The sequence below is a fragment of the Globicephala melas genome, chromosome 8 (assembly GCF_963455315.2).
Source record: "Globicephala melas chromosome 8, mGloMel1.2, whole genome shotgun sequence".
NCBI lineage: Eukaryota > Metazoa > Chordata > Mammalia > Artiodactyla > Delphinidae > Globicephala > Globicephala melas.
The window spans coordinates 69889256-69905827 of NC_083321.1; the positions used below are offsets into that span (position 1 = coordinate 69889256).

Consider the following 16572-nt stretch of genomic DNA (forward strand, 5'->3'; position numbering starts at 1 on the left):
CCAGAGGTCTCTTCCTTAATAAAACATTGTTGAAGGTTGAGTCAGTCTTTGAAAGTGCATCGAGCATATATGGTCTCCTAACTTGCTCTTGGGTTCAGGGGCCAAATCAATTGACAAAAATGTACTGGGTACCAACTTAATATAAGTCATGCTTTTCTACCCTCAGAAAAACATGCATGCTAATAATTAGGGAGAATAATACACACATGCATAAAAAATTAAATAATATTGTATTTAAAAATTCAAGAGAAGGTAGGTTGTCAGGTGTGTGATTCAGGCAAGGTTGTAAGTTTGGAAGTAAGAAGCGGGTGCAGATTCTGGGGTCAGGCTATGCCTGGCGTGGTCCAAGTCACTGACGATGGAAGACCAGCCTGCACGACTTCCCAGTATGACCCCCTATTTTGTCTCTTAGATGTGGCTCTTTAAATGCTCCTTGATTCTTGTTTCTAATACATCACTGTGGGCTTGGGGCAAAGAGGCTTTTTCAGCCCTGCTCAGACGTATTTAAATAACTGGTCAGTCCAGTGGCATGTGGGAAGAGGTCGCTTTCTGTGGTGTCCCAAGGCTCACTTGGTTCCTTGAGAAAGGAGCAGGACCTGTTGGTGGTCCTGCCTTGGTTTGTGTGAGGATTAAGCAAGGTGATGAAATGTGCTAACTGGCAGATGGCATAGACCCTCAATAAATGTGAGTTGAATGCTCTCTGTAGAAGGGACATTAACCTATGAAACATAATAATGTTGAAGGGAAGTAACAGTCCAAGAGGACAACTCAGGGGCAGGTTTCTAGCCTTCATGCTTCTCCCGAGGTGGCTCAAGCCTACAAAAAGCTGTGATGCTGTTGTTAGGATATGAGTCATGGATGTGGTGGTGGCTCAGACTGAGCCACAGGAACGCGGGAGCAGAGGACAAGGGCTGGCTGCCTTCCCTCCCTGCTTTCACCGGGTCTGTTCAGGGAAAGAGTGAACTACAAGGACTCAGAAACTGAAAAGCCTGGGCTTTGATCTCCTTTATGTTTCTATGATCTCTGTTCCATTTTGCAGGTTACTTACCATCCTGTGCCTTGTGTTCTCATCTAAATACAGAGACTTGACAATGATGCCTGTTTTATAAGGCAATCGTAAAGGTCAAAATGAGATGACGCATGTAGTGGTGCGTACCACAGTGACTGGTACGTAAAAAGTGCCCAGTAAATGTCAGCCATAACAGAAAAAGATGATCGGACTGCTCATGAAAGCCACACTCAGGGCTAGGCTCTGGGATATAGATGATGATAATTACAATAATGGTGATAATAGCTAACATTCGTCCACTGCTTAATTTGTGCCTGGCTTTATACATATTAACTCCGTAAGTCCTTTAACAATAAGCCAGGTGGTGGATGGTTCCGGGAGACACGTGATGTCAAGTAACCTAGCTCTCTGCCTTCACTTTCTAACAGGAGGAACAGGCTCACAAATTGAAGATTGTGGCATAGAATTCTAGTCACAAGTAGTTTCTCAGTAAATGTTGGTTCCCTTCTCCTCTTTTTCCCTTTTCTTTGTGTCCCTTACGAGGAAGGGTTTATCCTGCTGGAGGCTGATCCTGCTGGTGGCGTTATCTTTGGAAGCTGGGGGTAGCTTGTTTCATAGCACTGGTATGATCGTGACATTTTCCGGCCCTCCCCCACCATTCTTTCCTCTTCATTACCCTCAGCCAGATTTGCCTTGTACAGACCTTTGAGCCTACCAGCCCCAGCTGGCTGAGTAGCGAAGCCACGGAACAGAGGTTTGCCCTCCTGGCTGCACGTCGTCCATTGTAATACGGTGCTTCTTGAATGTGTCACCGAGTTATTTTGTGAGGCCGGTGTTCTCTATTTAATAGAAGACTTCCCATTTTGAAAAACCCATTCTTTCTGTCTCCAAGCTTGGCAGACACCCTTTTCCTGCATTGCCACTCAGGTAACTCGTCACTGTCGCGGATGGCTTAGGCTGGCATTATGAAAAACCTCCCTTTTTGTTATATAAAGGAAAAGGATGACCGAGAAGATAAGCCCATCACTGACTGTGAGTTCCAAATCCCAGAGCCCAATAAATGTTAAAAGGTAGAAGCCCCACCTGAAGCTGCCTGGGTCAAAGGCAAGCCCAGATGCCTCACCTGTGCCCACTTCAGCTCCAAGGAGACGCGCCATGCTTGTCATTTGCGTTGGATGAAGTGAGAAGGGAGAACCGAGGAGGTAGGGATGGGTGTCTGCCTTTGAATTGAGGCAGTGTAATTTGTGGCATTTTGTCTCTTGCCAAGGTAACCTCTTATCCATGAAAATTGCACCGTAGTATTTAGCCAGCCTGTGGGAATGCACGTACTCACTAAGGATCTATGGTTTTCTGGGTCCACGACTGATAGGAGGTCCTGTGATCTGGGGTGAAAGTTGGGCGTTGTGAAGAGCAACCAGGGGCATCTCACTCTCGCTATGGAGTTGGACTTTGTACACACAGACCTCCTCATACACACAGGGCGACACATATTCACATACACTTCAGTGTGGAAGGGGCACAAATTCATCAGAATGCAGAAATGTTTTATTTCATAACGGCCAGATAGTTAAGTATTCAATGATAGGTGTGGAGAGGGAGGGAGGAGGGAGGGTTTACACTTCCCCATCGACAGCACTCCTTCCTGAAATCTGAGACACTTAAGGAAGAAAGAACCACATTGAGCTCCATGGTTCTCTACCTTGACTTGGGGAACTTAGATCCCAGCTATTTTAACATGGAATGGATGGGGCGCCTAGATCGAAGGCATAAGGAAATCTAGTTGGGAACTATCTCCTAAGCCCCGGTGGAGTGCTCTGACATTGCTTACCAGAGCAGAGCTTGTGGTTAGTCACTCTGGTGGGATCTGCTGGGTTCCTTTTGAGGTCGTCTTTAGGAGTAACTGCGTTACTTTTAGGAGTAACTGCGTCCATGTAGGGAGGGCTAAGGTGACCATTGTCAACTGTTCTGCTAGAGTTTGACATTTAGCTGCCAGGAGTCAGCATTCAGAGGATGCTTAAAATGCCCTAAGAGATACTTACAAAATGAGAGCTATGGAGGCTGACAGGGTCCAAAAACATTCCAGCAAATATACTCAAAAGGAAATATAAGGCCAGATGAGCTCCCGAGAAAAAGCGTAGTAGCTCTGAGAGTTTTGGCCACGGATGGCCACAAGTAATGGGAAGTGGCACAGGAAACTGTTACGGAGTAGAAGGATCTCAACCCCTTGATATAGAAAGTGGATGATTTGGGGCTTGCTGATAATTCTTAGCACCCCAGTTCCCAGACTGAGACCTAAAGGTTGAAGGGGACAGCAAGAAAACCATTTTTCCCAAGTCTGCAGAAGAGCGACAGCCGTGGTTGGAAAAGTAGAGGCCAAGACAGTCTTTGCCGTTTATACCTATAGAAGTTGTTGTTAGGAGCCCTTAGCTTAGGCTGAAAGAAAATATAATGATTCTTATGAAACAGGTTAACAGAATCGTGAGGAGGGGATCGGTAGGGAGGGGCAACAGGAGGTGGAAATTCTAGTAAAGGAGCTGGTACCCAGAATTTGAACCATCAAGGGGCACCTCTGTGTGTTCTTTTTTTTTTTTTGGCGGTACGCGGGCCTCTCCCTGCCGTGGCCTCTCCCGTTGCGGAGCACAGGCTCCGGACGCGCAGGCACAGCGGCCATGGCTCACGGGCCCAGCCGCTCTGCGGCATGTGGGATCTTCCCAGACCGGGGTACGAACCCGTGTCCCCTGCATCGGCAGGCGGACTCCCAACCACTGCGCCACCAGGGAAGCCCTGTGTGTTCTTTTTAACCTGGTTAAAATCAGACTTTTGATCCTCAGACCTCCTTATCTCAGCAAATCAGAACACACAAAGTTTGTTCCTTCCCTAAGACTTTCCCATTTCATTAAATGGTACCCCTGTCCATTTGTGTGGACCCCAGAATCTAGGAGTAATTTAAAATTTTTTCTCACTTTCCCTCTCCCCATACGTAATATAAATAAAACATACCCCAGATCCATGTACTATTTCTTTTCTGCTGCTACCCTCTGAGGCTTCGTTAGGTCTCACCTTGACCACACCCAGGCCTCCTCACTGGGCACCTTTGGTCCATCCTTGCCAACGTACATCCCATCTACATGCCACTCAGAGTGGAAGCAGCTCCCCCACCAGCCCCCCTTCGCACTCTAAGGGAAGGGCTGGCCTTGGCTCACAAGGACCCTCGCCCATCCCGCTGGCCTTAGCCTGTGCTGCTTTTGCTGGCTGTGCTCTGTATCGACTTGCTTTCTTCCAGCTGATCTTCTCCTCTAAGTCCTGCCTTAAGCCCCACTCGCAGGCGATTCCTCTACCTGGAACACTTTTCCCACTTCTCTACCCCCTGCCCCCAACCACTCTTTCCTCCTGTCTGTCAACAGACTTCGACTCAAGCATCCACCGCTGACCTTTCGGTATGACCTAGCCACTCAGTCATTCCCTGTCCCTGTCCCCCTGATTCTTTGGAGAGGGCTCATTACTTGTCAGTACCTGGCTTTGTGTGTTTATCATGTGATGGTATGCCGGTCTCTCTCCCCGAGAACGTAAGCTTCATGAGAACAGGGACCTTGTCTGTCTGTTCCACTCTTTCCTCAGTGACCAGAGCAGTGCTGATTCCGATGGGGAGAGCACATTAAATATCTGTGGGATGGAGGGTTGAAGCTGCTTCAGTCAACCTAGCTTGGACCGTGCGTCAGTGATGACCCCTGGCAGTAGAAACCAGCCATAGTGCCCGTGTGGTTGGGCTTCCCTCCTCTCCCCACCACGGCCCTGGGGTCTGACTGCTGGTCTTCTGTTCCCTTGCAGCCGCCCCTGCCAGCTTCCTTTCCCGTCAACGGTGCAGCAGCACAGCCCAATGTCCTCCCAGAACTCCTCCGTCAGCGGGCCGTTGCACTCGGTGTCCCTGCCACCTCCACCTCCGATGACCCTGGCAGCCTCGCAGCCCACGCCAGCCGCCTCCCCCAGCCAGCAGCTTGGTCCGGATGCATTTGCGATCGTGGAGCGAGCCCAGCAGATGGTGGAGATCCTAACGGAGGAGAACCGGGTGCTGCACCAGGAACTTCAGGGTTACTACGACAACACCGACAAGCTCCACAAGGTACCGGACTTCCCTAGGGGAGGGGAGGGAGAAAGTTCTCTGGAAGGGGAACACAATTCCTTACCTGCCCATGGGGGGTTGACTCCCTGACTCACTGGCCAAAGTTTAACTAGACCCCTTTTTATGCCAGGCACCGAGCAAGGCTTTAGGGAGACAAAAATAAATATGCCACAGTGCCTGCCTTGGAGGAGCTTATAGTCCAAAAGGGGTAGAGTTGCCTAAGTTAAACCTGCAGTAGGATGTCAAGAGGCTGCAGGAGGGGCAGCAGAGGTGCCCCTGGACCTGAGACTCAGAGGCTGAGTAGCATTTCCCCAGATGGACAGTGTGGAAAAGGGGACACCGAGAGTAACACAAAGTAGTGAGTTGAGAGAGACAGGTTTTTCCTTTCAATCTGGGATCTCAGACAGGAACCTTGTGATTGCCATGTTGGTTTCATTAGCTGGTTTCTGCAAAAAGCAGCGATGTCTCAGCGCTGAGGGCAGAGTACAGGTTACTGCGTGCTCTCCTTATGCTATGACTTAACAGGTGGGGAGATGCTGCGTAATTCCAACCTGTGTCATTGTCATGGGAATATTAGGATGTACAGCAGCCTTCATTCTTAGGGCTTTACACTGAAAGCCAAAGTCAGCAGGAAGACATCCAGCGAGAGTGAAATCACAGGCAGTGATTTCATGATGACCCACATGCCAGCACCTGAAATGCTGCAGGTAGAAAGGAAGAGGTGAGGGGCAAAAGTCATAGGATCTTTTTTTTTTTTTTAAGCAATTTTTTTTGTTTTTTGTTTTTTTTAAATTTTATTTATTATTTATTTTTAACATCTTCATTGGGGTATAATTGCTTTACAATGTTGTGTTAGTTTCTGCTATATAACAAAGTGAATCAGCTATACGTATACATATATCCCCTCCCTCTTGCGTTTCCCTCCCACCCTCCCTATCCCACCCAGTCATAGGATCTTTTTGGGCAGCAGAGCCCCAGGGCACTCGAGTTTCCTTTCTGGAAGCAAGGAGGCATGTGTGGTAGAAGGCTTCTCATAAGTCTGGGTGCGTGCTCTGTCCTGGGCAGTCGCTTTTGTAAAGAGAAAGAGTGAGAATGTAAACTCACCTGGCTACAGAAGCATTGCCACTTGGTTCTGTGTAACAGGACATGCTCCTGGCTGGCCCATGGTGTTCACTGTGCAGTGTTGATCTCTCAGTTAAGCCTGGCCTTTCTGCTGGTCCGGGAGTCAGAACAGTCAGCCCCTGTGATTCCCTGAGGGCTGGCAGCAGTCGGCTGGGAGCAGTGGGTGGAATGATGCAAACATTCACAGACAGGACCTGCCCCAGCTCATTTGTGCAGAGCTTCCACCGAGAGGGTCTGGAACTCCCTGGAGTCAAGACCAGGCTTGGCCCGGAGAACTCTGGCTGCCTTTATTGGAGGGGAACAAATGAGAGCCGGGAACCAGCGGGCTGCCTAAGAATGGCGGCCTCACTCCCAGCCTCGGTCATACCCTTAGAAGTTGGGAAACACGTGCTGCCTCCTGGCCTTGGCTGGAAGTCACTGCTTAGGCCCAGGCTTGCCTCTGATGCTTCCTGGGGCAGCTTCTTTCCTGGTACAGTCTGAAAATTGGGAAGGGCCAACTCAGCATTTTCTGGGAAATCAGTAATGTTTTTCTTCTCCCTGATGAAGCCCTATGGCAGACGCTTTCAGGAGCCGAGCAGACTCACATGAGGGCAGAGTGTGGTTCTCTGTCTTTTCCATGGACAGTTTTGAACAGTTGCAGGGAGGATGCATAAATTGTGAGGTCTTGTTATTCTTTGTTGACTTTTTATTAAGATACACTTTTTTATTGGCCTGTAACATACATCTTTTTTTTTTTTTTTTTTTTTTTGGCCGCGCGTCATGTGGGATCTTATTTCCCCGACCAGGGTTCGAACCTGCGCCCCCAGCATTGGATGCATGGCATCTTAACCGCTGGACCACCACAGAAGTCCCCTATACATCTATTTCCTGATGTTGATGCCCATTTCTATTTTGAAAACCAAAATCAGCCTCCCAGTGATTCATTTTCCCTGCACAGGGGATGACTCTTAAACTTTGTGACCAAAAGCATTTTGATGACTTAAGGAGAAAAATCAAAAGCTGTGTCCCTTCTGGATTCCCAGACTCCTTCAGTCCCTTGAAAGTTATGAATGGTTCTATAAATATTATATTTCATTAACCTGTCATATGTCGAACTGGAATTGCCAATTTGAAATCTCAGGTTTTGATGGCTACTTGCCATCTTTATCACTAAGTTCCGCAGCTCTTCTCAGCAGCTAGGGTCAAGAGAAAGAGAGCTGCATGAAATCGTGACTCGACAGTTGAGGGCTTGTGTTCCCGAGGTCATCCTAGCCACCCCAGCTTGGGTGGAACCACAGTGCTGCACCGTAGGATGTGGCTGCCCTGTGCTGGCAGGAACGTCCAACCTAGAGTCCTTCCTCACAGCTTCGGGAGCACTCGCAGAGATTCATCATCAGGGCAGAACCAAAAATAGATGAATTTTTAATTGTGGTGCTTAGCCTGTGTGCACTGAGCCAGGAGCACAACGGGAAACGACGACTAAACTCAGAGGCTGCCAGAGTACCGCCTGGAAATGAAGACCCGTTTCCAGAGAGGCACAAGGCGGTGATTATCCCTGTTAGTGTTGGAATGGTGGCTGGGGACCCCCAGAAATAGCAGTGGTTTTTCATTATTTCCTTTTGGGCACTCATTTTGCTTCTTTTTCCTCCCAGTTTCCCTGAAACATAGTTCATGGATGGAATTTCCAGCTGGACCAGACTATGAGCTGGTTGGCCTCAGAAGCCATCAGGGTGGAGATGGACGTTTGAAGGGACAAGGCGCCATGTTTACCGTTCCCCCAGGCTTGCTTTAGCAAAGACCCTCTTCTTTTGTCAGCGAAACAGAGGTGGCTGTGATTGGGCAGTCTGAGGCTTGGATGGCAGGCCTGTCTTCGATTCTGTAGGTCCCTGAGCTGTGCCTGCGAAGGTATCAGGGAACAAGCCAGTTTCTAGAGCTGGGAAGGGCTGAGATTTTCTCTGGACACTTTTCTGTGCGTTTGCTTCGTGGCAGCAATGCCGGTGAAAGCTGTGTGAGGCTTTCCCCTCTGCTCGTAGTTCTGTTTCTGGGCCAGGGAGTGCTTCTCCATGTGATTTTGGGGGATCCTGCAAGCCTGGCCTAAGAGCTTCCTGATGTCTAGGCTGGAAGAGAGGCTGGGAGCTGTGGAGGCAAACCCAGTATCCTCTTCACACGGTCATCCTCAGACTCTGAACTGGCCCAGATGTCTGTATATCAAAGGCAGCCTTTCCACCTCCCTTCACCTCTAACACACATCAAGGGGAACTTAAGATGTTGTGGAGCTGCCGATGTGAAGAAGAGGGTGTGGAAAGAGGAGTTCTGAAGGAGTGTGCAGTCAGAAACTGTAGAGCTTTAGACTAAAAATTATGAAAATGATTCTAGTCCAGTTTCCCACCCCTTAGAAACCCTTGCTTCATGTCTCCGAAAAGAAGTTGTTCATTTTTTACTTGAATGTTGCTAGAAAAGAGAAGCTCACTACTGGGTAGACTTTTGGGAAAGGTAGTTAGGAAATTCTTCCATATGTTGAATTACAGTCTCATCTCATTAAGTTGCCGCGTTTAGTCGTAGTTCTGTCCTCTCCGGTCACACTGAAGGAGACTCATCTGTCTCCACCACGACAGGTATCGCTTCTTACAGGAAATACGTTGTCCAGAAGTATGACCCTTGCCCTTTCTCTCTTGGTAGCTACAAGCACATAACCCTATCCCAGTTCCTGTCTGCCTGAGTAGCTGAGACGGTAAACTATGCTGTCTTGGGGACGCTGCAGTTTCCCTTTATAGCGTGCGGACGGAAGTTCTTTTCATGAAAGGAAAGAATCCACAGCCAGGTGTAGTTTGATCAATGTCCAAGTCTGTCTTTAGGAGTTATAAATATAAAGATTGAGTAAACAGTCAGTACTTTTGTCATAAGAAGGCACAGGTCTGGGGCTGTAGGGACTGTTTCTGCCCTCAAGTAACTGACAGTCAAATGAGAGACACAAAATGCATGAGGATTCCAGTCAGGTGAATACAACAGATGAAAGTACGTGAAATCAGATGGAGGGAAGTTCCTATGGGTGGCCTAGTTGCGGAAGGCATCCTAGTTGCCCTGGGCTTGCAGCACGAGCACTGTCTCAGGGTCGACACCTCAGGGTTTTTGGTGCCCTCAGCTCCCTTGGAGACTAGGTGATGCCTTCGGTCTAGATGGGGATGGTCCTACTGTCCAAAAACCAAGGCCACCTTTTACAGATGGAATTAGCGTAGAAATGGTGGTATGTTTTGGAGCCATCTCTTTTGAAAACAACATTAAAAGGAAGGAGCATAATTTGCGGTAGGACTGTGAACAGGATTCAGGACATGCTGTTCTTTCTGCTGCCACATGACCAATCATTCATGATATCTTTGCAAGAGATAGAAAGGCTTTGTAGAAATGACGGGACTGTGGAACAACCAACTCTGCTATGAGGAGGCCTTTGGGAACATCTCCTGGTGCCGAAGGGAGCCTTGGCGTTGGGCCCCTCCCTGGTTGGAGGCCACTGAGCAGAAGGCCTGATGCCCTCCAGCCTCTTCACCCACCTCTTCTCAGATGTGTCTTTTTTTTGCGGTACGCGGGCCTCTCACTCTTGTGGCCTCTCCCGTTGCGGAGCACAGGCTCCGGACACGCAGGCTCAGCGGCCATGGCTCACGGGCCCAGCTGCTCCGCGGCATGTGGGATCTTCCTGGACCGGAGCACGAACCCGTGTCCCCCGCATTGGCAGGCGGACTCTCAACCACTGCGCCACCAGATGTGTGGTGGAAGCCCTCAGATGTGTCTTGGCTTCGTCTGTAACCTCCAGGGCATTGACTACATCCGGTCTCCTTCTTTAAGTTTCTGGGTTCCTGGCTGCAATGGCACCCCTGGCATCAGTCTCTCTCTCCTGGGTTCTCCTGCCTCGCCTTCTCCTGCAGTGTCAGCGCTCCCACCCTTGGCCCTCTGATCTTCTGTTGATCTCCCTAAGTGGTCTCACTCTGTGACTTCGTCTGTCATCTACGCACAGTGAAACAACTGCCCACCTGACTTTCAGACCCGTCTCTTTCCTGCTAACTGTTCTGCAGGCAATTCAGACATGGTATCTCCAAAACCAGACTTTTGGTTTAGGTAAACCTGTTCTCTTATCATTTATCTTGGTTAAGTCTTGTTACTCTGTCTTCTAAGCTATGAATGTCTGTGATTCCTTTCTCCCTTACCGTCCAGACCAGTCACGGAGACCTATTGATTCTACTCTTCAGTGTCTTTGGAATTTGTCCTTTTAGTTATCTGGGTTCATGCCCTTGTCCTGTCATTAAACTGTTTATGTTCGCTTCTTGCCTGGACTCCTTTCTCCTGCCTTCCCTCCCTACACCCACCCTGCAACCCCATGCTTTAATATGATCTCCATAAAACCTCAGGTGCGATTTATGCTTCTGTCCCCTCCCCAGGCTCTCCCCCCGCAACAATTACCTATGCCCATAAAGTCCTTCCTTATGGCCACTTGCCCCTTGCTGTCATCCCCAGATGACCTGTCGTGTCAGAGACATGCACTTTCCTTCGTGGCTCTCTGTCTTGGGTCATTCCCTGTTTTCTGCAGAGAATGCCAAAGCCCTTTGGCCTTTTCTTTTCTGCTTGGCAAATTCCTGTTCATCCCTCAGGACTCATTTTAAATGGCATTTTCTCTGAAATCTTTTTTAAAGAAACCCCTTCTCACCCCTGCCAAATTAATAACTTTGTCTCTAGGCTACCATAGCATTAAATCACCACACCCCTTGTTACATTGCACTGTAGAAGCGTATGTATCTGCATACAGGCCAGCTCCAGGCTGTGAGACCCTAAAGACCAGGAATTGTCTTATATCCGTTTCCTTGGCACCCAGACACATAGTAAGTGTGCAATAGGTATCTGTCAGGGGATGTATTACTTATAGGAGTCTCAGCAGGGACTTTTTGATCTGGGCAATTGGAGTTCCGGCAGTCGGGGTGTCTGCCTTATGGTGACATAGCTCTCCATGGAGGGACCAAAACACGGTGCAGTTCTCTTGGTGCCCAGGGAGAGGCGCTAGTGTTCTCAACCCTGCCACTTTGCCTCTGATTCCAACTTTTGGTAGCCAGGTTTGCGGGTACTCTTTACCCTTTCTCCTGCATTTATGTTACACAACAATAAAATGGGATTTATTAATTTCTACTATAAAACGTGCTGTTATGTTAGACTCCTTTTATATCAGTTATAGCTACTTGTTATAGATTTATATATGTCGTAGATTAAAGGCTCTCCCAGTTACAGCTCTTGATTTTGTGAAATACAAAAAAATATATATATATATATTGGTTTTTATCCCATGTCTTCCAACTCCCACATATAAAGAGGTTTTCTATGGTTTACAGTTAGATACAAATCCATTAGTCCTTTATATAGATAATTTCATAGACAAAGGGATAACAGGCTAAGCGATGAAACCTCTCTTCGTGTGGATTTTATGTTCCTTTGGGGATGGGTAGGAGGGTCTCAGGAGAGCACTGTACTTGGAGTCAGGAAATTAGGGTTCTACTTGTGATCCTTTAGTTTTCCTGTACTTTAATATTTTCCTCACATTAACTAGGAAAAATAATGATAGTTGTAAATTGCCATACTTAATATAAGCAGTTTATGTTTATTTTATGTTTATTATTTTTTAAACATTATATTTTATTTTATTTTTTGGCTGTGTTGGGTCTTTGTTGCTGCGCACGGGCTTCCTCTAGTTGCATCAAGCGGGGACTACTCTTCATTGCAGCACGTGGACTTCTCATTGTGGTGGCTTCTCTTGTTGCGGAGCACAGGCTCTAGGCGCGTGGGCTTCAGTAGTTGTGGCACGTGGCTCGGTAGTTGTGGCTCGTGGGCTTAGTTGCTCTGCACCAATTGGGATCTTCCCGGACCAGAGCTCAAACCCGTGTCCCCTGCATTGGCAGGTGGATTCTTAACCACTGCGCCACCAGGGAAGTCCTAAGTTATGTTTAAATTCACCCCTTCCTGATATTTGTACCAAGAGACTATTACCAGGTGACATCAGATGGTCCCACCAGACTTGTGAGTCTGTAATTCACAGGATCCTAACATGGTGCTGGGAGACAGATGGGGGGGTGGTGAAGTCGGTTGCAGGATTTGGTAGACAAACTTAAGACACAGAAAGGCTGCATTGAAGATACAGCCTTCACAACTGGAGCATCCAAGAATCAGCATAGCTAAGGCACGGGTGGGAATGTCAGAAGTCTCACTTTCGTGCTGCTTCTTTCTTTCAGTTTGAAAAAGAACTTCAGAGAATCTCGGAAGCCTATGAGAGCCTGGTCAAGTCTACCACCAAGCGAGAGTCGCTGGACAAGGCGATGAGAAACAAACTCGAAGGCGAGATTCGAAGGCTCCATGATTTCAACAGAGACCTCCGAGGCATGTCAAGTTCACTCATGTTTTCTCTACCCTAAACGCCCCGTGTTGCTGACAGCCAGACTTCAGGCCCAAGTTATGTTACATAACCTTGTAAATCCCAAGCCTCTGGGAAAGGGGCACCAGAGAGCAGAAGTGTTCTTTTCACGTTGTAGGTTGTAGGTTGCAGCACTGAGCCTGAGAAGTGACAACCTCTATACACGAGTCCCTGACAGGGAGGGAGTATGTGTGCAGCTCCTTCTTGCTTTAAAAGTACTTAACATGACTCGTGTTGTGAATGGGAATGTCTGAAAAGACCAATGTTCCCTGCACACCCCTTGTCACATCAAGCTGAGGCATTTAGTTGCATTCTTTGAAAGCCAACAGTTAACACTTGCTTGGTGTATAGTGTAGAAGGCAGAGTTAGACACATGTCCCTCTTGGAGAAAAAAAAAGCCCATGGTTGTGAAAAGAGTAGATATATATCAACTTCCTGAAAGCTAGGGGCCCCCTGTTACAGGACCTTGGCAACCTCCAACATGCAGAATGATCTGACCCATGAAATTATACTTCACTTTCAGTCAGCCAAGCCATTTTTCAGTTCCCTCGTGTCAAAAGACTCCGTGTACTGGCAGTCTGTAGCTGGAACCTACCTTTTTTTTTTTTTTAATTACTGCAAACCCTTTAGTCTTGGGTATTATGTAAGCTCAATAAAGACTTGTTAGGCTGAATTATTTAATTGAGTAGACGAAGATTGACCAAATGGCATGAGCAAACCTAGAACTCACTGAGTAGAATCTTCATCCATCAGGTCATCTTGACTTGCTTCCTGGTATTTATTTAATTGTTATTTTTAATTTTTTGCTTCCCAGCTACAGAGGGCTGATGATCAAGTTTAGACGAGGGCTGGGTTTGAGGCCAAGGGAACTCAACCCCTTTTCGAGGACTCTGCTGGCCTTGCAGGAACCTGTTCTTCGCTGCCTGCCACCGGTGCACACCTTGGCATTAAATTGCATAAAGGCTCAGCGTGGCATCTGAGGACTTTTCTTTTTGATGTTCTGGAGCATCTTGTTCCCCCCCGCCCAAGAGTTGTTCAATTTGGGGCTCCTCCCTGGGCATCTCTCCCTACCCAGCTCTCAGCACCCAGGTCATTTGCCTGTCGGAGGATCACTTAAATGCAAGTGCATTTCTTTGTAATCGTTTCCTCTCTGTGCACAGATCGACTGGAGACTGCCAACAGGCAGCTGTCCAGCAGGGAGTATGACGGACACGAAGACAGAGTGGCCGAGGGGCTTTACGCTTCCCAGAGTGAGTCTCCATGCTTACCTATCCCAACTGTGTAGTTTTAAAAACTGGGGGCCTGAGGAAAGAACCCTGTTAGTTTTAAGTAAGTTTTGTGCCACTTGCTTTTTGTTTGTTGATTTAACATATAAGCTGTAGGCCGAAGATGAGACCCTCCTAGGTCTGCCAGAGACAAAGCCTAGGTTGATGTGTTAATTTCAGTAATGTTTATTCCGACCTCCTTACCTACAGTTTCTGTTTCTCCCTAATACCCTCCATGGGTATTATAGAGTATTTACTGGCACTCGCCACTTGGTCTAAGGCAAAGTTCTCTTTCCCCATGGAAAGGGAAGGAAGCCTGTGGTGGGATTTGCTCTTTTGTCACATTCTGTGTGTGCCTAGGTTGAGCAGTTCTGGACTGGCTGCCCCTGGCATCATGAAGCCACCTAAATGTTCCCAGCACGCGTCTCAGTAGGTGACACTCGCTTGCGAACCATTGGGCCCATTTCAGCCAGGAATAAAATGGCTTCCTGTGCCTCAAGATTTATTGGGAGAATGTTCTATTAGTTTCACCAGAGACAAACGATAGAAGCAAATGGGTTTTGAGAAACCATCGATTAAGTTTCGAATTTCTGCACATTCATTCATTGTCCAAGTCAGAAATGTAAAAATCCAACTGGCTTTTTCGGGAAACTGTTTAGAAAACTGAATTCATTTCTCTGTCATGATTCTCAACAACATTGTGAGTTAAGTGCTCACACACTAAAAACAGTTTGAACAACAAAAAGTCCTGCGTTCAGACTCTGGCCATCCATTGTATAATGGTGGTATTCTGATGCTTGGGTCGCTCAACGCAGCTCTACCTTTTCAAGGCCGGGAACCAATTGGTTAAACTTTCTAATTTCCAGTACTATTTGTTGGGGTTAAGCTCCTTTGTTTTTCCCAGATTTACTCATGATTGCATTCCATTTTGAGTCTCAGCTTCATTTTTTAAATTCTGTTTTGGCAAATGGACACTAATACAGCCTTGGGCTTTTGCATCAGATTCCTTTGCAGTCTTGCAGGTAGGTGAATTGGCCCGTGCTCCAGCCTCACATACAGAGCTATATCTATCAACGTCTTGAATTATCCACTTTCCTAACAAAAGTTATTTCTTCTCGTGGGTGCAGTAGATTTACCATTTCATCTGAGCTTTCATTTGAAAAATGAGTCATCTGTACTATTTGCACTTGATTTTGACACCTTAATTTTGGGTGATCGTGTGCTTAGGTAGAGTAAGTATCTTTGTGGCAGTTATGTCAGTGACGTCACTTTGCTGATACTCTGCCTTCTTGTCAGGGGATATTATTTTGTCACTTAGTTTGGGTCAAAATGGAAATGTCAGCGAGTTTCATCTGATGGGCATTTGCTGTAACCTCTCAGCCTAGGCTGTGCTAACGGACTAATAGGCTTTGGTGTCGTGTGAGTTCGGAAATGTTCTCAAAGATTTTAACCTTCTGGCTCAAAGCTAACACATCAATAACGTAGGCAAAGAGGCCCTTCCAGCTTTACAGGGAATGATTTGTTCTGTGCAAACATATGCTGCTGTGTTCCAGAGGCGTAAACAAGAGAGTCCAGGGGCATTTTTCAACTGCTGAAATGTGCCTTAGTGTTGACATGTAATGTAATTGCATCTTGGCAGGACATTTGAAGCAGGTTTGCTAGCAGTGATATCTAACCAATTTTTCAGTACCTGGTCTTTTCAGGACATGTTGTGCCTTCCTCACAGCTTTACAATTATTTGCATTAGCTTCTTGTCTCCTGGTGTAGCCAAGAGATGGACTTGAGATGTTATTTCAAATTTACAATAGGTTTTTTTCTTAGTGAGTTGGAAGAACTCTTTGTATATGAAGGAAATTAGCATGTCCCCTGCCAAATATAGTGCAGATATTTTCCCCAGTTGTTTTTTTATCTTTGAATATAGTGTTCTTTATCTTACAGAAGATTTTTCAAGTGACTGTATTTATGCCTTCTAGGTTTTATGTCATACTTAGAAATGCTTTTTCCAATCCAAAATTATAAACATATTCACCTATGTTTTCTTCAAGTACGTTTATGATTTCATTGTTTGTAAGCCTTATATTTTAGAAGCCAATTAGGGAGGCACAGGAGGAGAGAAATTCATGAAGAACTAACCTGTAGGCAAGGAGACTAGTTAACAGATATTTTAATATCTGGGCAAGAGAGGTAGAGGTCCTGAACCAAGACAGAAGTAGTAGTGGAGGGTAGGAGACAGATAAACAGGTGACAAATTAGTAGGATTTGGTGACCAATTGAATAAGGACAGTGAGAGAGAGAGAGAAAAGAGTGTGAACTAGAGCCACTAGATGTGTGGTCATCCTTTACCAATAAAAAGCAGCAGGAGGAGGAGGAGTTGGGATTAAGTAACCAGTGAAGGTTTTTTTTTTTTTTTTTTTTTTTTTTTTTTGCGGTACGCGGGCCTCTCACTGCTGTGGCCTCTCCCGTTGCGGAGCACAGGCTCCGGACGCGCAGGCTCAGCGGCCATGGCTCACGGGCCCAGCCGCTCCACGGCATGTGGGATCTTCTCGGACCGGGGCACGAACCCGTGTCCCCTGCATCGGCAGGCGGACTCTCAACCACTGCGCCACCATGGAAACCCCCAGTGAAGGTTTGAGCA

The 16572-nt window shown here is 47.1% G+C and overlaps 1 protein-coding gene across 2 annotated transcripts in view; it reads left to right on the forward strand.

The window, feature by feature from the left end:
• The window catches only part of AMOTL1 (angiomotin like 1), a 133040-nt gene that overhangs the window by 75323 nt on the left and 41145 nt on the right, over positions 1-16572 (forward strand). For both annotated transcript variants that reach the window (XM_030883738.2, XM_030883743.3), the window contains exons 4-6: positions 4838-5129; positions 12494-12638; positions 13833-13922. In XM_030883738.2, the coding sequence (XP_030739598.2) occupies positions 4838-5129; positions 12494-12638; positions 13833-13922 (527 nt within the window). The remainder of the gene's footprint in view (positions 1-4837; positions 5130-12493; positions 12639-13832; positions 13923-16572) is intronic.